Source organism: Capricornis sumatraensis, chromosome X (genome assembly GCF_032405125.1).
Source record: "Capricornis sumatraensis isolate serow.1 chromosome X, serow.2, whole genome shotgun sequence".
NCBI classification, from domain to species: Eukaryota; Metazoa; Chordata; class Mammalia; order Artiodactyla; family Bovidae; genus Capricornis; species Capricornis sumatraensis.
The window spans coordinates 70,525,510-70,549,279 of record NC_091092.1 but is presented as its reverse complement, the minus strand read 5'-3'; the positions used below and the strand labels follow the sequence as shown (position 1 = coordinate 70,549,279).

The window sequence follows — 23,770 nt, the reverse complement described above, 5'->3', positions numbered from 1 at the left end:
ACCATTTCTATCCTTTATCGAGCCCATCTTTGCATGAAATGTTCCCTTGATATCTCTAATTTCTTGAAGAGATCTCTAGTCTTTCCCATTCTGTTCTTTTCCTCTATTTCTTTGCACTGATCGCTGAAGAAGGCTCTCTTATTTCTTCTTGTTCTTCTTTGAAACTCTGCATTCAGATGCTTATATCTTTCCTTTTCTCCTTTGCTTTTCACTTCTCTTCTTTTCACAGCTATTTGTAAGGCCTCCCCAGACAGCCAGTTTGCTTTTTTGCATTTCTTTTCCATGGAAATGGTCTTGATCCCTGTCTCCTGTACAATGTCACGAACCTCATTCCATAGTTCAACAGGCACTCTATCTATCAGATCTAGGCCTTTAAATCTATTTCTCACTTCCACTGTATAATCATAAGGGATTTGATTTAGATCATACCTGAATGGTCTAGTGGTTTTCCCTACTTTCTTCAATTTGAATCTGAACTTGGTAAAAAGGAGTTCATGATCTAAGCCACAGTCAGCTCCTGATCATGTTTTTGTTGACTGTATAGAGCTTCTCCATCTTGGCTGCAAAGAATATAATCAATCTGATTTCGCTGTTGACCATCTGGTGATGTCCATGTGTGGAGTATTCTTTTGTGTTGTTGGAAGAGGGTATTTGCTATGACCAGTGCATTTTGTTGGCAAAACTCTATTAGTCTTTGCCCTTCTTCTTTCCACATTCCGAGGACAAATTTGCCTGTTACTCCAGGTGTTTCTTGACTTTCTACTTTTGCATTCCAGTCCCCTATAATGAAAAGGACATCTTTTTGGGGTGTTAGTTCTAAAAGGTCTTTTAGGTCTTCATAGACAGTTCAACTTCAGCTTCTTCAGTGTTACTGGTTGGGGCATAGACTTGGATTACAGTGATATTGAATGGTTGGGCTTGGAGATGAACAGAGATCATTGTGTCGTTTTTGAGATTGCATCCAAGTACTGCATTTCGGACTCTTTTGTTGACCACGATGGCTACTTCATTTCTTCTGAGGGATTCCTGCCTGCAGTAGTAGATATAATGGTCATCTGAGCTAAATTCACCCATTCCAGTCCATTTTAGTTTGCTGATTCCTAGAATGTCAACATTCACTCTTGACATGTCTTATTTGACCATTGATTTGTACTATAATCCATTTAAGACCCTAATTGAAGAGTTTACGTGTTTTGGAGGGATATTGTTGGATGATTGCAGTTGTAGACAAATTGTACATTGGAGAACTTCTCATGGTATTCTAGTACCATCTAGTGGTGAAAATATTTGCAGAAATTTAATTTTTGTTTGAGAACGAAGTCCCATTGGGGAGAAAAGAGCAAAAGTACACTATATATATATATATATATATATATATATATAATATATATATATATATATAATATATATATATATATTCTTACATATTGATAAAATTGCCATGATATGCTTCAGGTAAATGAGTGCCTGGCCCATGATCAGTAGAACATGTTGTTGTTGTTTTTCTTCTGTGTTATACTGGAGATATTCTGATTTGGCCATTTTTACCCCATTATTCTTCTTGAGGGGAAAGGAGTACTAAAGTTGAAATCAGAAGACCTAGTTGCTAATCACAACTTCATTCCAGATGAGCTTTCTAATCTCAGACATTTAAATGATTACTCAGTATTCTTTTTTTTTTTTTTTTTTTGTAGAAAGAGGATACAGGACTTATCTTTCAGGGCTGTTTTGTTATAAAGATTAAATAATAATATAAATTTAAGAGACATTGTATTTATAAGATGATATTGTTATTATCACTATGACTGAGCACACTTAAGTTATCTTCACACGTTGTGTCAGTTTATCAGTTCTGCTTACCTACATTTTGGATTCTGCCCTCACTGTTCCACCAAAATTATTCTTGCCAAAATGTCTCTTCTGGCTTCCAAAAGGGCTTCCCTCATAGTTCATATAGTAAAGAATCTTCCTGCAATGCAGGAGACCATGAAAATCCCAAGTTATGACAATTCTTTTTCCTAACATTATAAAACTTGTCAGCAGAGTTTTATACAGTTTAAAACTTCTTTCTTGAAATGCTTTCTTTTTTTACTTTTCTTAACATCATACCCTCCTAGTGTTTCTGTCTTTCTGGGAATTTGCTGGATGATCCTTTTCTGTTGGGTCTCTAAATGTGAGAGTTCTTCAGTATTAGGTCCTGGACATTCAATTCTCACTATACTTTTTCATTAGATGTTTATATTCATTTTCATGGCTTCAAGTACAATATAAATTCTGATGACTTCTAAATGTTTGTCTCCAGCTCAGCTATCTACTCAGAGGTCTAGATATTTGCATTCAACTATTATGTGATACTTACACTTGGATGTCTCATAAGAACATCACAGCTGTGAACTGGGAAAGAAAAAAAAAACAACTAAAAATTGTGAGTTTTGTTTTATTTAGTGAGCTTACTGAGGACTATAGCCTGGGAAAAAGCCTCTCAGATACCTCTGAGAAAGTGTTAAAAAGTGGTAAGAAAGGAGCCAGGATATATAGGAGCTTTTGCTGGGGAAAAAAAAAAATGCATGTTGTCCAACATAAAAACATTGCTAATTACAAAAACCAAGCATCCCAAGTTAATAATTTCAGTGCTTTTCTATATATGGGAAGATGTAAAAGACTGAGTGCATTGAAATTATTCCTTAGATATGAATCTTAACTTTCCAGGGGCAGTGTCCTGTTTTGTTTCATTTTTGTTTATTTGTTTGTTTTTCCGTTCTGAATTCCCCTAAGGGGATAACTTTGAGGATGACTGCAAAGGCTGGTGGCAGGAAACATTCATTGTTTATTGGAAGGGCAGGTAGTATTTATTTTTTTTGTCCACATAGCCAATATGTCTATAAAGGATAAATCTGATCCTAATCTGTTTTTCTTCTATCTTAGTAAATGACACTGTCATCTACCCATTTACAAAGACATTCTACAGAAATGTAGACTGCATATTTGATAATTTCTTTTTACTTATCCCTCACATCAAGCCCTGTGGTTTTAATTTTTTAATTTTTATTTTTTAGATATCTATTTTTTATTTTTTTATTTTTTTGGGGGATTTTTCTTTTATATCTTCAATATATGTACTTGATTAAAAAATTTTAGATATACAAAATTGTATTAATGATATATTTTGATTCACAACACCAACACCAATTTGAATCATTGACCCAGTGAAAGAAAGAGAAAGTGGTAGTTACTCAGTCATATCCGACTCTTTGTGACCCCATGGACTGTAGCCTGCCAGACTCCTATGTTCATGGAATTATTCAGGCAAGAATACTTGAATGGGTTGCCATTTCTTTCTCTGGTCTCCTGCATTAAAGCAGGTTCTTTATAGTCTGAGCCACCTGGAGAGCGTGCTGAAAGAAAGTGAAAGTGTTAGTCACTCAGTTGTGTCCAACTCTTGACATTCACTTATTCATTAATTCATTCACTCAATACTTCTAACAGCTGTGAGCCCAGCACTAAACCCAAGAAAGTTAATAATAATCTATGCCATGCACTATCCTATTTTCTTTCATCTCTCTCTCTCTCTTTACAGGTGACTGATATCCTGAATAAATCATTTATTATTCTCTTGTCTATTAAAAAATGTTTTTTGAAATCATATATTATACCCATAGACACACACATAAATAATATATTGATCAGTTTAAATTATTTTTTAACTATATAAAAAGTGTCTATTGGGGGTGTGTATATGTATGTTTTGCATGTTCAGTTCAGTTCAGCTCAGTCATGTCCGACCCTTTGCAACCCCACGGACTGCGGCATGCCAGGCTTCCCTGTCCATCACCAGCTCGTGGAGCCTATTCAAACTCATGTCCATCATGTTGGTGATGCCATCCAACCATCCCATCCTCTCTCCATCTCATCCAACCATGTTTTGCATATAGCCTTCTGGAATTTTTGGTCTATTAACATTAACACTTTGTTACTAATATTTATTTATATAGTTGTGAGTAGCTGTAGCTCATTAATTGTCAGTGCTCTACCATACAACATTTTATGATTATATACCAATTTATTTATTAATTGTCCTTTCAGTTGATAAAGCTTTTCTTTTTAATTTTTAAAATTGTATTTTCATGAGTATTCTCATATCTATCTTCTTGTGGAATCTTTGTGCTATTCTCTATTACCATTGCCATCATCTTAGTCCAAGTTGCCATCACGTTTCCTGAACTGCCTTAAAATTTTCCATTTTCCTTTCCTCTTTTAATCTATTATTCCCACAAAATCAAAAGCAATATTTTTAAAAGACAAATTGTATTACATACCTTCCAAAATTCCTTTATTGGCTCTTTTTTGACTTTTAATAAATTCCAAAACACTTAACATGACTATAAGCTATCTCTAACAAGTATGGCTCATGTCTACCTTTGAAACGCCATGTTTTGTGGCCATTCTCCACCTTGTTCACTGTGTTTTAAGCCTCTTGAACTGCATCAACCTTGACAAACTTTTTCTTCTTCCAACATGTCATTCACTTTCCCCAAAACACTATCTCCTAAGTTCCTTGCATGTCCATCTTCTTTTCATGCTTCAATCCTCAGCTATGTACAGCCTCCTCAGAGAAGAATTCCCAGACAACTCTATGTAAGTATGTTTGATTTCATTTCTGGGAGAGCAGAAACTGTAATTAAATTAAGCCTTGGTTTGATGGTGTGGGGCTTAGTATAAACATCTCCATTTTGGGCTTACTGTTTTGAACATTTTCATAGAATGTATCACTATATCTATCATCTATCTGTTTTTCTTTTTTCTTTTTTTGGGTAGGGTTGCTAATTTGTGTCCAACTCTTTTGCCACTCCATGGACTGTAGCTTGTCTGGCTCCTCTGTCCATGGGATTTCCCAGGCAAGAATACTGGAGTGGGTTGCCATTTCCTTCTCCAAGGGGCTCAGTGGTAAATAATCCATCTGCCAATGAAGGAGATGTGAGTTTGATTTCTGGGTTGGGAAGATCCTCTGGGGAAGGGAATGGCAACCCATTCAGCATTCTTGCCTGAGAAATCCAATGGGCAGAGGAACTTTGTTTGCTACCGACTATGGGGTCATGAAAGAGTTGGATACAACTTAGCAACTAAAGCATAGCAACAATAATCTATCTTTTAACCATTCTCTTCTCCACTTGGGTGATGTCTGTCTCCTTGCTAAACTGAATTCCATGAATGCAGGAAATAAATATAAATTATTCACCACTATATACTCAGTCTACTAGTGTGGCTCCAATGAAATGTGCAATAAATTTCTGAAGCAAGGAAATAAATGAATAAATAGTAAATAAAAGTTAATATGGAGTATGAATATAAATTATGAACATTTGTAGTAGAGGTTTGAAATCAAGACTATTTTTTAAAACCATGATTTTTATTGATTTACTCAAGCTTCACTTAACCATATATATGATTTACTACAGAGATTCAAACATAAAGAATAAAATTTTGTCTCTCAACTATCCTACATCTTTATTTTTTTATATTCTTTTATTTATTTATTTTTTTTTTATTCTACATCTTTAAAAGACCAGAGTATAATAGTACAAAATAAGTAAAATGAGTTATAAGAGGAGATGTCACTGAGTCAGGTTGGTTTGACACCTTTATTTTAAAAGCATTAATTTTCTATACATCTGTGTCTCTTTTGCTGTCTTGCATACAGGGTTATCATTACCATCTTTATAAATTCCATATATATGTGTTAGCATACTGTGTTGGTATTTTTCTTTCTGGCTTACTTCACTCTGTATAATCAGCTCCAGTTTCATACACCTCATTGACTCTGTGGGAGAGGGAGAGGGTGGGATGATTTTGGAGAATGACACTGAAACATGTATACTATCATGTAAGAAACGAATCGCCAGTCTATGTTTGATACAGGATACAGGATGCTTGGGGCTGGTGCACTGGGATGACCCAGAGAGATGATATGGGGAGGGAGGTGGGAGGGGGGTTCAGGATTGGGAACTCATGTACACCCATGGCGGATTCATGTCAATGTATGGCAAAACCAATACAGTATTGTAAAGTAAAATAAAGTAAAAATAAAAATTAAAAAAAAACACAAAGATAAAGTTGTAATCAAGTGCTATAATGATTTTGGACACTATGTACATGTTAATAAATTTAAATAAAGAACAAAGAAAAAATGCAAAAAAAAACATTAATTTTGATCTATCCATGGTAGACTGAATAGAATGAATTAAGTTAAATGAAGATGGAGAGTCATGTAAAAGTGTTTAAAAATGCAAACATGGAGTCAGCCTTTCAAAGACAGGTCATTAGACAGATCTGCTCATGGTGGGAAGCTTTTTGTCTGTGATAAACACTGTTAAAGGATCCAGTTATATCCTATGAAAGCATTGCATGGTGATTTTTTTAAATGTCAGAATGAATTTAGTGGAATTGCATAACTGAAATATCATCTAAAAAGCAGGAATTATGTGAAATTATTTATGAAAACCGTGTGAATAAGATGATCACCTGACTTTGAGCAATTCATATGCATTTACAAAATATTGCATAGCTCCAAATTGGAGAGGAAGCTTTTGGGGTGGCATGCTTATTTGGTGTGTTAAAGCAATCAGGCCCATGGTAAGGCATTTTTTGTCATTCAGAAGTGCTGAAGAGTTGATGAAGAACTAGGACACCCCTGAGATTCTTTTAATTTGCAACCTTAACATTAATGAAAATTATTACCTGCTTCTTTCCATATTTTTAAAATAAGGTAAAAATAGCACCCTCATGGGAATGCTTTTACAAAATATTTTTAAATTGACTAAGTAGTGTGGAAGTTCATTTGAAAACAGTAGATTTTGTTTATTTGCAGCCAGGTTTTTCTATATTCCACTTTATATTTCTTACTTCAGTTTATAACGCTTTATTAAAGTCCTTGTTTCCAAATGTAGATCCCAGGGCAAATCTCTTATTTTGCATTCAACCATACTTTGGTTTAAAAAGACAAAACAAAGCTAAAGAAAGAGAACTCTGCAAAGAGCAACTTCGCTTACAGTAGTCATCCACGGAAGAGCCTTTAACTTCCCAACATAACTGTATCTGTTCCTAACCTCTTCTTTCTGTTTCTTATAATAGAGCTGGGGGTTTCTATCTCAAGTTATCCTCTGTAATCTATTCCTTTATTGTCTTGTGTTTTCAATCATTTATTTTCTCTCATGTATATTTACACTCTTCTCAGCTAGATTCTTCCCATCAACCTTAAACAGGCTCAAGCAACTCCTACTTAAAAAACACTACAACTACACTAAAGTAATGTTCTCTCTTGACCACATAAAACTTTGTTGCTCCCATCTCTTTTCTTAAGGTTACTAATGGTTATTTGCCATTCTCATTTCACTTGAGCTTTCCCAGGGATTACACAAGTCAAACTCCCACATTCTTGAAATATTCTTTTTGTGTTTTGTGACAACTGACTTCCTCATTCTCCTCTTACTTCTCTGGTTTCTCTTTCTCTGTTTCTTTTACAAGCTTATTCTCATTGTGTGTTTATTCACTCAGTTATGTCTGACTCTTTGTGACTCCATGGACTGTAGCCCACCGGGCTCCTTTGTCCATGGGGATTCTCCAGGCAAGAATTCTGGAGTGGGTTGCCATTCTCTTATCCAGGGATCACGAATAATAAAGACAAAGTTATATACCAGAGGTATTTGGCAATAATTGAAATGAAAATCTCTTGCAGCATTTTGGCTCTGTGATTTAAGCACTTTCTGATTTTGAAATATAGTGGTAGATTTTTTTCAGGTTTTTAAAAAAATGGCCCACATTTTTGTCAACAATATATACTCCTGATTGATCCTTATAAGGGAAAATCACAGCACATCCCTCTAGTGTTAGGCCAATGATCCTTCTGAATTTTAAGAAAATGTTTTAAATTTTTGTCATGGCCAGTTTAAGACACCTGTGAATATGTGTCTTAAACCACACATAGACACACCAGGGAAATATTCAAGCACTAATTTCTTTCTTTTTTTAATTTAAATTTATTTATTTTAATTGGAGTCTAATTACTTTACACTATTGTATAATAGTGACATAAACATGAATCCACCACGGGCGTACACGTGTTCCCCATCCTGAACCCCCCTCCCACCTCCCTCCCCGTATCATCCCTCCGGGTCATCCCAGTGCACCAGCCCCAAGGATCCTATATCGAACCTGGACTGTCGATTCGTTTCTTATATGATATTATACATGTTTCCATGTCATTCTCAAAGCATCCCACCCTCACCCTCTCCCACAGAGTCCAAAAGACTGTTCCATACTTTTGTGTCTCTTTTGCTGTCTCACATACAGGGTTATCATTACCATCTTTCTAAATTCCATATATATGTGTTAGTCTACTGTATTGGTGTTTTTCTTTCTAGCTTCAAGCACTAATTTCATACAAAAGAAATTCAGCTTTTTGTTTTTCATTTTGTAGGGAATGACTATTCGTCCTCTTGTTGACTTATTAGATGTGACAAAAAGAGGAGAGACCTCTCCAACTGTGAGTGAACAAATTCTCATTCGGGTAAGATATCTATATATCATGTATGTCATCCTGTTGACTGGAACTAACCCTTGTATATTAAGTCTTTACATGTTAGATCTTTTTATACTTGAATTTCTCTAATAAAAGGAGATGTGATTTTCTGAATAGGTATTTATTATATTGGGCTTCCTAGGTGGATCAGTGGGTAAAGAATCTGCCTGCAATGCAGGAGATGCAGAAACTGTGTGTTCAATTCCTGGGTTGGGAAATTCCCCTGGAGGAGGGCATGACAACCCACTCCAGTATTCTTGCCTGGAGAATTCCATGGACTGAGAAACTTGGTGGGCTGAAGTTCATAGGGTTTCAAGGAGTCGGACATGACTGATGCAACTGAGCACACATGCATGCACACATTTGTTATATTGTAACAATCTGTAATTTGAAAATCAGTCAATCAGTTCTTTTGATAAATGATAAGAACAATGAAAGTCTGAGTGTTAGCATTTGCTCTTGAGAGAGTAACAGAAAAGAAAGCTGTAGACCCCCAAGTGGCAGGAGGAAATAAACTGCAAGTGCAAGTGAAAGTCACTCAGTCATGTCCAACTCTTTGCGACCCCATAGACTATACAGTTCATGGATTCTCCAGGCCTGAATACTGGAGTGGGGAGCCTATTCCCTTCTCCAGGAGATCTTCCAAACCCAGAGATCGAACCAAGGTCTCCCACATTGCAGGGGGATTCTTTGCCAGCTGAGCCACCAGGGAAGCCCAGTGGCAGACATTTCTTCCTTCTCTATACAAAATTAAAAGAGGCTTCTTTTAATTCTGTGTTGAAGACACCTGGTTCTGCCTTGAGCTAACCAATGTATTTTTCTAATGGGAATGTTTTTCTTAAACTATGTTAATGAAACTATGCATTCGCTTTGGAATCTGCCTTTCTTCAAAATGGTTCCGCCTAAGACCTTTCCTTTTCTCAAACCTTGGGATGAGAATGGCTCAACAAACCAGTATTCATGGCAATTGTTTTATGGTCAAGGGATGACATGGTACCTCCTATCTCAAAAATGCATATTGTGGGAGGGGGGCCTGGTGAAACTCCCTCAGCCTTGAAGCATCTCTCTTATCTGGTTAATAGCTTTCTATGACCTAAATCAAATCCCTTATGATTATACAATGGAAGTGAGAAATAGATTTAAGGGACTAAATCTGATAGATAGAGTGCCTGATGAACTATGGGCAGAGGTTCGTGACATTGTATAGGAGACAAGGATCAAGACCATCCCCATGGAAAATAAATGCAAAAAAGCAAAATGGCTGTCTGTGGAGGCCTTGCAAATAGCTGTGAAAGAAGAGAAGTGAAAAGCAAAGGAGAAAAGGAAAGATACAAGCATATGAATGCAGAGTTCCAAAGAATAGCAAGGAGAGATAAGAAAGCCTTCCTCAGTGATCAATGCAAAGAAATAGAGGAAAACAACAGAATAAGACAGACTAGAGATCTCTTCAAGAGAATTAAAGATACCAAGGGAACATTTCATGGAAAGATGGGTTCGATAAAGGACAGAAATGGTATGAACCTAACAGAAGCAGAAGATATTAAGAAGAGGTGGCAGGAATACACAGAACTGTACACAAAAGATCCTCATGATCCAGATAACCACGATGGTGTAATCACTCACATTCACCTAGAGACAGACATCCTGGAATGTGAAGTCAAGTGAGCCTTAGAAATCATCACTATGAAAAAAACCAGTGGAGGTGATGGAAATCCAGTTGAGCTATTTCAAATCCTGAAAGATGATGCTGTGAAATATGCCAGCAAATTTGGAAAACTCAGCAGTGGCCACAGGACTGGAAAAGGTCAGTTTTCATTCCAATCCCAAAGAAAGGCAATGCCAAAGAATGCTCAAACTACCGCACAATTGCACTTATTTCACATGCTAGTAAAGTAATGCTCACAATTCTCCAAGCCAGACTTTAGCAGTGTGTGAATCATGAACTTACAAATGTTCAAGCTGGTTTTAGAAAATGCAGAGGAACCAGAGATCAAATTGCCAACATCCGCTGGATCATGGAAAAAGCCAGAGAGTTCCAGAAAAATATATATTTCTGCTTTATTGACTATGCCAAAGCCTTTGACTGTGTGGATAACAAGAAACTGTGGAAAATTCTGAAAGAGATGGGAATACCAGACCACCTAACCTGCCTCTTGAGAAATCTGTATGCAGGTCAGGAAGTAAGAGTTAGAACTGGACATGGAACAACAGACTGGTTCCAAATAGGAAAAGGAGTACGTCAAAGCTGTATATTGTCACCCTGCTTATTTAACTTATATGCAGAGTACATCATAAGAAATGCTGGGCTGGAAGAAGCACAAGCTGGGGTCAAGATTGCTGGTAGAAATATCAATAACATCAGATATGCAGATAACACCACCCTTACGACAGAAAGTGAAGTGGAACTGAAGAACCTCTTGATGAAAGTGAAAGAAGAGAGTGAAAAAGTTGGCTTAAAGCTCAACATTCAGAAAATGAAGATCATGGCATCTGGTTCCATAATTTCATGGGAAATAGAAGGGGAAACAGTGGAAACAGTGTCAGACTTTATTTTTTGGGGCTCCAAAATCACTGCAGATGGTGGCTGCAACCATGAAATTAAAAGACGCTTATTCCTTGGAAGGAAAGTTATGACCAACCTAGATAGCATATTGAAAAGCAGAGACATTACTTGACAACAAAGGTCCATCTAGTCAAGGCTGTAGTTTTTTCAGTAGTCATGTATGGATGTGAGAGTTGGACTGTGACCAAGGCTGAGCGCCGAAGAATTGATGCTTTTGAACTGTGGTTTTGGAGAAGAGTCTTGAGAGTCCCTTGGACTGCAAGGAGATCCAACCAGTCCATTCTGAAGGAGATCAACCCTGGGATTTCTTTGCAAGGAAAGATGCTAAAGCTGAAGCTCCAATACTTTGGCCACCTTATGTGAAGAGTTGATTCATTGGAAAAGACTCTGATGCTGGGAGGGATTGGGGGCAGGAGGAGAAGGGGACGACAGAGGATGAGATGGCTCAGTGGCACCACTGACTCAGTGGACGTGAGTCTGAGTGAACTCCGGGAGTTGGTGATGGAGAGGGAGGCCTGGCGTGCTGCAGTTGATGGGGTCGCAAAGAGTTAGACACGACTGAGTGACTGAAGTGAACTGAACAGCCATAAAACACCTTGCTAAAAACTAGCAATGGGGCATTCTTTCTGTTCTTTTCTGATCTCTATGCCAGAAGCTTTCCCTATCTCTGTTATGCTTTAATAAAAAAAAAAAAATAGCTCCAAGTAGTCATGCCTCATCTTTGACCCCCAATAGAAATCCTCTCCTCTGGAGGTCACAATTCCTGATGTAACACAAAGCTTGCAGCAGCAAACTTTCACTTTGTTACTGTGCAGCTTCCCACATTATCTTAGGAAAGTATTTTAACTTTTTTGTGCACTTGGTTTCCTAATCAGTAAATTTGAATGGCTGTTTACATTATCTCTGAAGGCCTATCCAGGTTGAATAACCTATGAATTATGAATGTTTTTAACTGTAAATTATAAGTGTTTTGGGTTTGTTTAACATATTAATTCTAATTCTAGACTAAATTATCCAGGAGCTGAGTTGATTTTTTGTTTGTTAATCCTTATGTAGTTGGAAAATTTTTCTTGGGATATTTTAGCCTTTGGTGGAGTTTTTAATATACCACCAAAGATTGAGAAAGTTAAACATTTCTGTATTCAAATTGAAAAATATACTCTTTGACATAGAGTTTCAAAATTACCTAGCGTTTAGACATAAATGCCTAATTTTTACATTAGAAGTAAGGAGAATATCAGAGAAATGTGAAGATGTGAACTCTATCACTTGGTTTTGTCTTGTTATAGAAATATATATATATATATATTGCTTATCTTGGGTGGTCTTTTATATAATGTAGCAATAGGAATATTGAAATATAGAGAACGTTAAGAATCCTATCAAGATATTCTTATTTTTATTAATATGGAAAAATTGTGGGAATTTTTGTCAAAGGGAAAGACTAGTTTGTCTACCTTACCTTTAACTTCAATGTGACACAGACTGTAATATTCTGGGACACATTTTCTGCACATATGATGGCTTTTTATATGTGAAATACTTGTTTTATTAATAATTATGTGCCTAAGAGGGCTTCCCAGTGGCCCTAGTGGTAAAGAACCCACCTGCCAATGCAGGAGACATAAGAGACATGGGTTCAATCCCCAGGGTGGAAAGATCCCCTAGAGAAGGGAATGACAAGCCACTGCAGTATTCTTGCCTGGAGAATCCAATGGACAGAGGAGCCTGATGGACTATGGTCCATAGAGCTGCAAAGAGTTGGACACGACTGAAGCCACTTAGCACACATGCATGTGCCTAAGAACATATACAGATAAGCATGATTAGCTCAACTGATTACATTCTTCTTTCAAATTTTAATAGCTAATTGCCCAAGTTGTAAAATAAGCATTTATTGATAATTTTATTATAATTGAAAGATGTTTTAGGTTATTTTTAGGGAAAATCATATTTTTCCTGTGTTATTCCTAACATATGGATGAGTTTTAATGACTGTGTAATATATGTTATATTGATAAAACATAATATAGCCATTTATAGGTCCAAGTCAAATTTTATTTTCTTTTTCAACTCTTTATTTTAAAGATGTCAAGTGTACAGATTTCAAACCCAGTTCAATGAATATGTATATACCATTTACCTTGACTCTCTGTTGCATTTGCCCCATTTGTTTTACCACTCTCTATCTATATTGGTACCTATTATTACTGTCATTTGCTGAATGATTTGAAATTAGATTGCAGACGTCCTGATTATTCACTTCCAAATGTTTTAGCATGTTTAATATTTTTAAGTAAAAGGACATTCTAGTACATAATCACAATTGTTTATCAAATTCAGAAAGTTTAACAGTAGTTTTATCTAATTTAATTCCATATTCACAATTTTTCCAAATATTCCAATACTTTATAGTATTTTTCTCCTCATCTAGGATCATGCATTGCATTTATTTGTCATATCCTTTCAGTTACCTTTAATCTAACACTTTTTCAACTTTTTGTTACTTTTTGTGACACTAGCATTTTTGAAAAGTTCATGAAGATATTTTGTATCAATAGAATATGACTCAAGTTTGTTTTATTATTTCTTCATAAATATATTCAGCTTATTTATTGTGATGTTATGTCAAATTAAACTTTTAATCTTAGCACTTAAATTCCTTTTTTAACTGCTTTCTTTCCCCACTCTTGATCTACATCTAGCCAAACTTCTTTTTTTATAAATCTCTTATAAAGTTCTTTATTTTCTCCTATACATGTTACTCATGATGTTCCCATTATAAAGAATGATTTATTTTCTCCATACGTAACCTCATTTCTTCTAAGGCAAGCTCACACTGCACATTTTCATATAAGCCTTCTCTAAATTCATATTTTTCTATTTATTTCCTAAATATTCCTTTTTTTCCTGCATTTATACATATACACATGCCAAGTTTAAACTGAATTATCATGTATGTGCTTTTAACTTGCCTCTCCAGTTTGGTTCTGTATCCTTCAGAAACAAGAATTTTGCCTTTTACATCTTTTATTTCTTTCACTTTACCAGACCTAGACTTTGGTAGTTGAATGAATTTATCATATGATACTGATTAATATGTGCATTTTCAATTTTAAATGGAGTATCTCTAATGCTTATGCTAGAATTATTACAAACATTCTTATTTATAAATACAGATTCTCTTTTTTATGCTTACCCTGAAAAGAGTTTAGGATTAAAAAAACAAGCAGCTCAGATGAAATCAACAATTTTGAAGATGATTTTAAGAGATCCTTTTATTTAGTATTAACTGACCAAGTTCCTCATGTATACTATATATTTAGACATATATTTTGTTTTATTTCAGTTCTTTGATCATTTGCTGGCTGGCATAGAAGATATATCAGGACACTGGGGACAATATTACTGGAAAGACAAGTGAGGATTTCCCAAAAGTATGCTTGTGTATATGCACAAAAACATGGAAATGAGCCTGTATATCTTTCTGTATGTTTCTGTTGGGAATAGTTGAGATTTACTCATTGACATGTTTAAAAAATGATGACAGCTAAAGAAACAAAGATCTTTCTTTTTCTTATCATGAAGGATATGACCAACCCTAAATCCAGACCTTAAAACTAAATAGTGTGCCATAAAATTTTTAGACCGTCCTGGGGTGGGAGGTATTATGCACGGTTCCAGAGAAAGTGATTTTACATCAAATCATGTTACTATCCTAAATAAAGTCTCTAATATCTTGTCACTTAAAACTTATCCAAATTGTTTACCTCAGTTTATAATTCTAACTACTGTTAGCTTCCTTCCACATCTCATTCTATTCTTTCTGCCATATACCATACTGTAGTCATGTCTTTACTAACACATTAAGTTCAGCATATTGTTACCTTAAAGCCTTTGTGTAATGTTCCTGTTGCCTGAAATTCTCTTCTACTTGATCTTTGCATGCCTAGTAACTTCATGTCATTTAAGCCTTGGCTAAAATTTCATTTCCTCAAAGAGTTATTCCCTTAATATTAATTATTTATTGTATCAGAATTATCTGATATTTTAATGTTTTTCTTTATTAAATGATATTTTATTTTAATCTTAAAAATACAATTCATATAAAATAAATCATTCTTATAAGTTTCTCTCAAACTAATATATAAGTGGCAAAAGGACAGAGACCTTGTTTGCATTGTTAAGTTCTGTAACTGTAGCACTTAGAAAAGTTCCTTCTACATAATAGGTGTGTATGTGCGTATGCTAAGTTGCTTCAGTCCTGTCCAACTCTTTGCAAGCATATGGACTGTAGCCCTCCAGGCTCCTCTATCCATGGGATTCTTCAGGAAATAAAACTGGAGTGGGCTGCTGTGCCCTCCTCCAGGGTATCTTCCTGACCCACAGGGTTGAACCCATGTCTCTTAGGTCTCCTGCATTGGCAGGCAGGTTCTTTACTTCTAGTGCCACCTTGGAAACCCTACATGATAGGCACCAGATAAATATTTTAAAATAAAGAAGTGAATGAGTGAATTATAAAAGGGATACTTTTAATGCTGATATTAAATCTAATCTGAGATTTTTAATCCAAATATTTAAACTATTCTAAATTAAGACCTATTCGTAAGTACCCTGGTAGCAACACATATTAAAATTTGCTGCTTCAGCTTAGATTCCTTGCAGGAGCTGTGTAAAAAACCAAATACAGTTTTAGCAGCAAACACTTGGCACAAGCAGTAGGGTCGATACTTTGTCGATATCCATTTATGCCACATTACAGGAGAGATGGCTTCTATGGTGAAGTTAAGATCAGAGAACCAAGAGAAATTTTACTAGTGTTCATCCTCAAAGAAAGTTAATTTTAAACTCTGAAAAGGAAAAATTCACTTACCCTTCTTATAAATGCAAAGGATCTAACAAAATCATTTTTTCCATGTTTTGTTTGGATGCATGTTTTTGATCATAGAGAAAGGATGTAAACCATGATAAACCATGAATGGGACTTGTTTGTGTGTGTTAGTCCCTCAGTCGTGTCTGACTCCTTGCGACCCCATGGACTGTAGCCCACCAGGCTCCTCTGTTCATGGGAATTCTCCAGGCAAGAATACTGAAGTGGATTACCATTCCCTTTTCCAGGGGATCTTCCTGACCCAGGGATCAAATCTGGATCTCCCGCACTGGAGGTAGATTCTTTACCATATGAGCCACCAGGGAAACCCCTACACTTACTGTCTTGCCCTTTCTAATAATTCAAACAGCCTAGAACTTTTTTTTTTTTTTTTAATAAACAGTTTGAGCTAATTACCTGGTTCTCTGTTTAAGTATGTTCCACGTGGTTTTATGCAGTGACTTTTGTTGGCAGAAGAGCTACACACACACTTCGAAGAGTTTATAGTTAGGGTCATCTCCTTTCCTTCTCCCTTTGCTTTCACCTGTTGTACACAAATATCCTCCTCCTCTAAAGTAGAATCTCTACCATGCACCATAAATTTATGGGTCCAATTTTTTCATTGGCAAAAATTGCTATTTAACATTCTAAAGTTTTGTGTGTTTTTTTGATATTGCCATCTACTGTCTTCCTGAGCAAATTTCATGTTGACGGCTTGAGCCTAGAGTCAAGGTGGCTTTAAACTCCTGGAGCATCAGAAAGTGACTTTAAAGTATGTAAACATTTAAAAAAGTAGACCTCAGGAAAGTATTCAAGATTGCAGTGATTTTGAAAAAAAAAATGAACTTATTGGCTATAAATCTATATTTAGCTGGTATTTTCACTGAAGTGTTGTGAAACCATAGTTTAACATGGTTTATTTTTCATTTTGTGAGTTTAAATTCAGGTTCCTTAAGCAAATATTTAATTCTGGTGTTCCATTCCTTTCCCCATTCATTGAAATAAACTATATTTCAGCAGCCTTCTATGAAATATAGACCCTATGTGGCTAATACTTCTGTCTTTGGTGTAAATATTTTTTCTTCATAAGTCTATATTTCCCTTGGCTTGATTGATGATAGTGGGATAAATCTAAAGCTTCAATTTCCTAATAAAGACATTTGAAATTAGAATTTCTTATGTTTTTTTCTTCTCTTTACACCATAGAATGATTTTTCCATTTAAACAAGTTACATGTGAAATAGGCAGTGGGTGAACCAGTTCTGGGACCTTCAAACTATAGTATAAAAATTCCTGAAAAAAAAAAAGGCACTAATTTCCTGGAATTTTTATTTTATTTACTTCTTGAACAGATTGGAGTATTTGAACAGCAAGTATCTGCAGAAGATTTTGCTCAGAGAATATGATCAGTCCAGATCAAGCATTGTGCTTCTTTATGAAAAGCTTGAAAGGAAACATGCCATAGAGCTAGCAGAAGCAGGCCAGTTAATACACACACCATCTAGTACATCTTTGCTGTAAGTGTGTGCATGTGTGCAGTGCATGCATGCATTTATGCATGTGTGTGTCTGTGTTTTCATTGGTTTAGTGAAATATTGCACAAAAATTACAGAATTATTTAAAGTTCTATCCCTTTAAAGTACAATCATCTTTCCTTGCCGCATGTCCTGGGAAATATGAAGCAGAACTCAGATAAAACTAAGGATGTTTGAGTTGCATAGGCTGCATTGTTTAGCAAACAGTGGTGAACAAAGCTTAATGGAATAAATTGTCTATGAAACTTCAGCTTATAAGAGTTTTGAAGTGTTCTCTATCTTTAAGAAATACATGTTGGCATTTTTATTTCATTTAAAGACTCATGTTGGGTAAAATAATTTACCATTATCTTTTATTGATTAAGGACTGAACTGAGTGTTAAAAGGTATTCAATTTTTCTTTTTCACTTTGCTGAAGAGAATAAATAGAGAAAATATAATTTGGAGATTTCTTTGCTGTAGGTCTTTAGGCAGTTGTTAGGAGAGAATAGATAAGATCTTGAAAAGGGATAATGAAGCAAAGGGAAAGAAATAAGGAAAAAAATTATGTTACTATGAATAATTATTAACTGTATTTAGTGTTTGAGTAGGAATTGATGTTTTCCTGCATCATGAAATTTTGAGGAGGGAGGAAGTTCTTTTATTAATTTTTTAATATATTTTTAAGATCCTTCAAGAATAATTTGTTTTAACAGGTATGAGGCAACTGTAGTTGCATATTTAGTCTAGGACAAAAGGATTAATTACCTTACCCTAAGGCCCATCATGCATAATCAGCAAGTGCAGATTTGACAGGAATGTATTTCACCAGTGGATAGCTCATTTCTCTATTTTACATTCAGAAGTTGAGGCCTCAATATTTAGCCAATGTTTTATTGGGTAGAACACTATTATAGCCCTTAGATATACATGGTATGTACTGACATGGAACTATATCCAAGACATAATATTAATTAGAATTAGAATACTGAGAAATAAAAGTGTAGCATGATCACTTTTGTAGAAAATATAATTTATATATCTATATCTGTATGTGTGCATAAATAGTCAAAAAATGTGTACACCAAGAGTTAATTGTAGTTTTCTCTAAGTAATGAAATTGCTTAATTTTTGTGTTATTCTTTATATTGTTGTATATTTTTGGTTATGCATACATTGATTTTAGGAAAAAAAAATAACCTTAAATCCATTGAGCAAAGGAAATAGTCAAAATCAAAAGCAAAACAGAACTTAAGGAAAAAAAAAAAAAAAAAAAAAGATCCCAAACTCCACGGTGTAAAATGGGAGTCCTCTTGGTTCCAAACAGTTGACCAAAGTTAAGTGATGTTTTTCTCAGCAATAAGTTAGCAAATAAACACTGGAATAGGATATCAAAATATAGTACAAATAATTTTTGTTTTCAGAGATTATTAATTAGAATATAACAATTTTTTTCATTGTTGAGTTTATGACTTGACTTTTTAAAGTGAACTGCACCAGAAGACCTACTGAAGTATTTTCTGCTATAAAGTATTACTGATATTGTCTCAGCTGAATCTTCTATATTAAGTGGAAGTGGCTGGATATGGGGAGGGAAATGTAGATGGATAACAACTGTTATGCCATAGACTCTTGAATAGACCAGGCTTTGGACATATTTAGGAATATTAACATTTTTCTTTTAAGCCAGGTACAAATAACCAAAACACAATTAAGAGCTAAACATAAATTTGATGTATTTGAATAGTATACATAACGATTCTGATTAATTCAGGACTTTAAGTGTGAATTCTATTTTATGCAAATCACACAAATAGGCTCACATCATTGTCTGAAATTACCTCAGAAATGCTGACATTTCCCTTTGAAATAGTAATATAAATCTGGCATTAATATTAGGATAGTAAGTATGAAAACTATTTGGTAATTTATAAGTCTTTCTTAAAGATAATATATTTCAGAATTTGAATGGAGACTAAAGCTTCAATTGCATAATTGTTATAAAAATATTGTGTTTGTTTATATAGGAAAAGTCAATTCAACTATTGTTAGATTGTAGCATACTTTAAAATTTCAAGCCACTTCATACTTATTAGAATGGCTATTAAAAAAAATATATATATCAAGTATTGGACAGAAAACAACATGTGTTGGCCAGATTGTGCTGGGACTGGCATGTTGTTGGGAATATAAATGGGTGAGGCCTCTGTGGAAGATGATACAGTGATTCTTTCAAGAAATTTAAACATAATTACCATATGACCTAGCAATTCCACTTCTGGGTATTTACCCAAAAGAAGTGAAAGCAGAGACTTGAACAGATATTTGTATGTCTTTGTTTGTAACAGCATTACTTACAATAGGCAGAATGTGGAAGTGACCTAAGTGGCCGTTGATGAATGAATACACAAATTGTGGTAAATATATTATATATATGTATATACACATCTTTTAGTATTTGACTTACCTCAACCATAATTCCATCACCTTCACTAGGTTTGTTCATAGTGATGCATCCTAAGGGCCATTTGACTTTGCACTCCAGGATGTCTGGCTCTAGGTGAGTGATCACACCGTCATGGTTATCTGTGTCATTAAATCTTTTTTGTATAGTTCTTCTGTGTATTCTCACCATCTCTTCTTAATATCTTCTGCTTCTGTTAGGTCCATACCATTTCTGTCCTTTATCGAGCCCATCTTTGCATGAAATATTCCCTTGGTATCTCTAATTTTCTTAACAAGAACTCTGTTTTACCCATTCTATTGTTTGCCCCTATTGCTTTACATTGATCACTTAAGGAAGGCTTTCTTATCTCTCCTTGCTATTCTTTGGAACTCTGCATTCAGATGGGTATATTTTTCTTTTTCTTCCATGCCTTTAGCTTCTCTTTTCTCAGCTATTTGTAGGGCCTCCTCAGACAACCATTTTGCCTTTTTGCATTTCTTTTTCTTGGGGAAGATTTTGATCACTGCCTCCTGTACAATGTCATTAACCTCTGTCCATAGTTCTTCAGGCACTCTGTTTATCAGATTTAATCAAATCTATTTGTCACTTCCACTGTATAGTCATAAGGGATTTAATTTAGGTCCTACCTGAATGATCTACTGGTTTTCCCTACTTCCTTCAATTTCAGTCTGAATTTGGCAATAAGAAGTTCATGATCTGAGCCACAGTCAGCTCCCAGTCTTGGTTTGCTGACATGAAGAGCTTCTCCATTTTCGGCTCAGTTCAGTTGAGTTCAGTCACTCAGTCGTGTCCGACTCGGTGACACCATGGACTGCAGCACAACAGGCTTCCCTGTCCATCACCAATTCCCAGAGCTTACTCAAGCTCATGTGCATTGGGTCAGTGATGCCATCCAAACATCTCATCCTCTGTTGATCCCTTCCCCTCCTGCCTGCAGTCTTTCCCAGCACCAGGGTCTTTTCCAAAGAGTCAGTTCTTCCCATCAGGTAGCAAAAGTATTGGAGCTTTAGCTTCAGCATCAGTCCTTCCAATGAATATTCAGGACTGATTTCCTTTAGGATTTTCTGGTTGGATCTCCTTGCAGTTCAAGGGACTCTCAAGAGTGTTCTCCAATACCAAAGTTCAAAAGCATAAATTCTTCAGTGCTCAGCTTTCTATATGGTCCAACTCTCACATCCATACATGACTATTGGAAAAACAACAGCTTTGACTATACAAAGCTGTGTCCACAAAGTAACATTTCTGCTTTTTAATACTCTAGCTTTGTAATAGATTTTCTTCCAAGGAGCAATCTTCTTTTAATTTCATGACCACAGTCACAATCTGCAATAATTATGGAGCCCAAGAAAATACAGTCTGTCACTGTTTCCATTGTTTCCCCATCTATTTGCCAGGAAGTGATGGGACTGGATGCCATAAATTTATTTTTTAATGTAAATTTATTTATTTCAATTGGAGGTTAATTACTTTACAATATTGTATTGGTTTTGCCATACATCAACATGAATCCACCACAGGTATATATGTGTCCCCATCCTGAACCCTTCCCATCTCCCTCCCAGAACCATCCCTCTGGGTCGTCTCAGTGATTCAGCCCCAAGCATCCAGTATCATGTATTGAACCTGGACTGGCAAATCATTTCATATATGATATTATACATGTTTCAATGCCATTCTCCCAAATCATCCCACCCTCGCCCTCTCCCACAGAGTCCAAAAGACTGTTCTATACAACTGTGTCTTTTTTGCTGTCTCGCATACAGGGTTATCATTACCATCTTCCTAAATTCCATATATATGTGTTATATACTATATTGGTGTTTTTCTTTCTGGCTTACTTCACTCTGTATAATCGGCTCCAGTTTCATCCACCTCATTAGAACTGATTCAAATGTGTTATTTTTTAATGGCTGAGTAATATTCCATTGTGTATATGTACCACAGCTTTCTTATCCATTCATCTGCTGATGGATATCTAGGTTGCTTCCATGTCCTGGCTATTAAAAACAGTGCTGCGATGAACATTGGGGTACGAGTGTCTCTTTCAATTCTGGTTTCCTTGGTGTGTATGCCCAGCAGTGGGATTGCTGGGTCATGAGGTAGCCCTATTTCCAGTTTTCTAAGGAATCTCCACGCTGTTCTTCATAGTGGCTGTACTAGTTTGCATTCCCACCAACAGTGTAAGAGGGTTCCCTTTTCTCCACACCCTCTCCAGCATTTATTGCTTGTAGACTTTTGGATTGCAGACATTCTGACTGGCATGAAATGGTACCTCATTGTGGTTTTGATTTGCATTTCTCTGATAATGACTGATGTTGAGCATCTTTTCATGTGTTTGCTACCCATCTGTATGTCTTCTTTGGAGAAATGCCTATTTAGTTCTTTGGACCATTTTTTGACTGGATCGATTATTTTTCTGGAATTGAGCTGCAGGAGTTGCTTGTATATTTTTGAGATTGGTTGTTTGTCAGTTGATTCATTTGCTATTATTTTCTCCCATTCAGAAGGCTGTCTTTTCACCTTGCTTATATTTTCCTTTGTTGTGCAGAAGCTTTTAAGTTTAATTAGGTGCCATCTGTTTAGTTTTGCTTTTATTTCCAATGTTCTGGGAAGTGGGTCATAGAGGATCCTGCTGAAATGTATATCAGAGAGTATTTTGCCTATGTTCTCCTCTAGGAGTTTTACTATTTCTGGTCTTAGTTTAGATCTTTAATCCATTTTGAGTTTATTTTTGTGTATAGTTTGAGAGAGTGTTCTAGTTTCATTCTTTTACATGTGGTTGACCAGTTTTCCCAGCACCACTTGTTAAAGAGATTGTCTTTTCTTTATTCTTGCCTCCTTTGTCAAAGATAAGGTGTTCATAGTTGCGTGGATTTATCTCTGGACTTTCTATTTTGTTCCATTGATCTATATTCGTGTCTTTGTGCCAGTACCATACTGTCTTGATGACTGTGGCTTTGCGGTAGAGCCTGAAGTCAGGCAGGTTGATTCCTCCAGCTCCATTCTTTCTCAAGATTGCTTTGGCTATTCGAGGTTTTCTGTATTTCCATACAAATTGTGAAATCATTTGTTCTAACTCTGTTAAAAAACTGTTGGTAGCTTGATAGGGATTGCATTTAATCTAAAAGTTGCTTTGGGTAGTATACTTATTTTCACTATATTGATTCTTATGATCCATGGACATGGTATATTACATCATCTATTAGTGTCTTCTTTGATTTCCTTCACTAGTGTTTTATAGTTTTTTTTTTTTAATAGATCTTTTGTTTCTTTAGGTAGATATATTCCTAAGTATTTTATTCTTTTCATTGCAATGGTGAATGGAATTGTTTCCTTAATTTCTCTTTCTATTTTCTCCTTATTAGTGTATTAGGAATGCAAGGGATTTCTGTGTGTTGATTTTATATCCTGCAAATTTACTATATTCATTGATTAGCTCTAGTAATTTTCTGGAGGAGTCTTTAGGGTTTTGTATATAGAGGATCATGTCATCTGCAAACAGTGAGAGTTTTGCTTCTTCTTTTCCAATTTGGATTCCTTTTATTTCTCTTTCTGCTCTGATTACTGTGACCAAAACTTCCAGAACTATGTTGTATAGTAGTGGTGAGAGTGGGGACCCTTGTCTTGTTCCTGACTTTAGGGGAAATGCTTTCAATTTTTCACCATTGAGGATGTTTGCTGTGGGTTTGTCATATATAGCTTCTATTATGTTGAGGTACGTTCCTTCTAGTCCTGCTTTCTGGAGAGTTTTTATCATAATGGATGTTGAACTTTTTCAAAG

The 23,770-nt window shown here is 35.5% G+C and overlaps 1 protein-coding gene across 1 annotated transcript in view; it reads left to right on the top strand.

Annotated features, from left to right (window-relative positions):
* LOC138071748 (sodium/hydrogen exchanger 2-like) overlaps nucleotides 1–23,770 on the top strand; it is an 85,403-nt gene that overhangs the window by 39,609 nt on the left and 22,024 nt on the right. Inside the window, exons 6-8 of the mRNA XM_068963188.1 lie at nucleotides 8,474–8,563; nucleotides 14,488–14,558; nucleotides 17,361–17,525. Coding sequence (XP_068819289.1) covers nucleotides 8,474–8,563; nucleotides 14,488–14,558; nucleotides 17,361–17,525 — 326 coding nt within the window. The remainder of the gene's footprint in view (nucleotides 1–8,473; nucleotides 8,564–14,487; nucleotides 14,559–17,360; nucleotides 17,526–23,770) is intronic.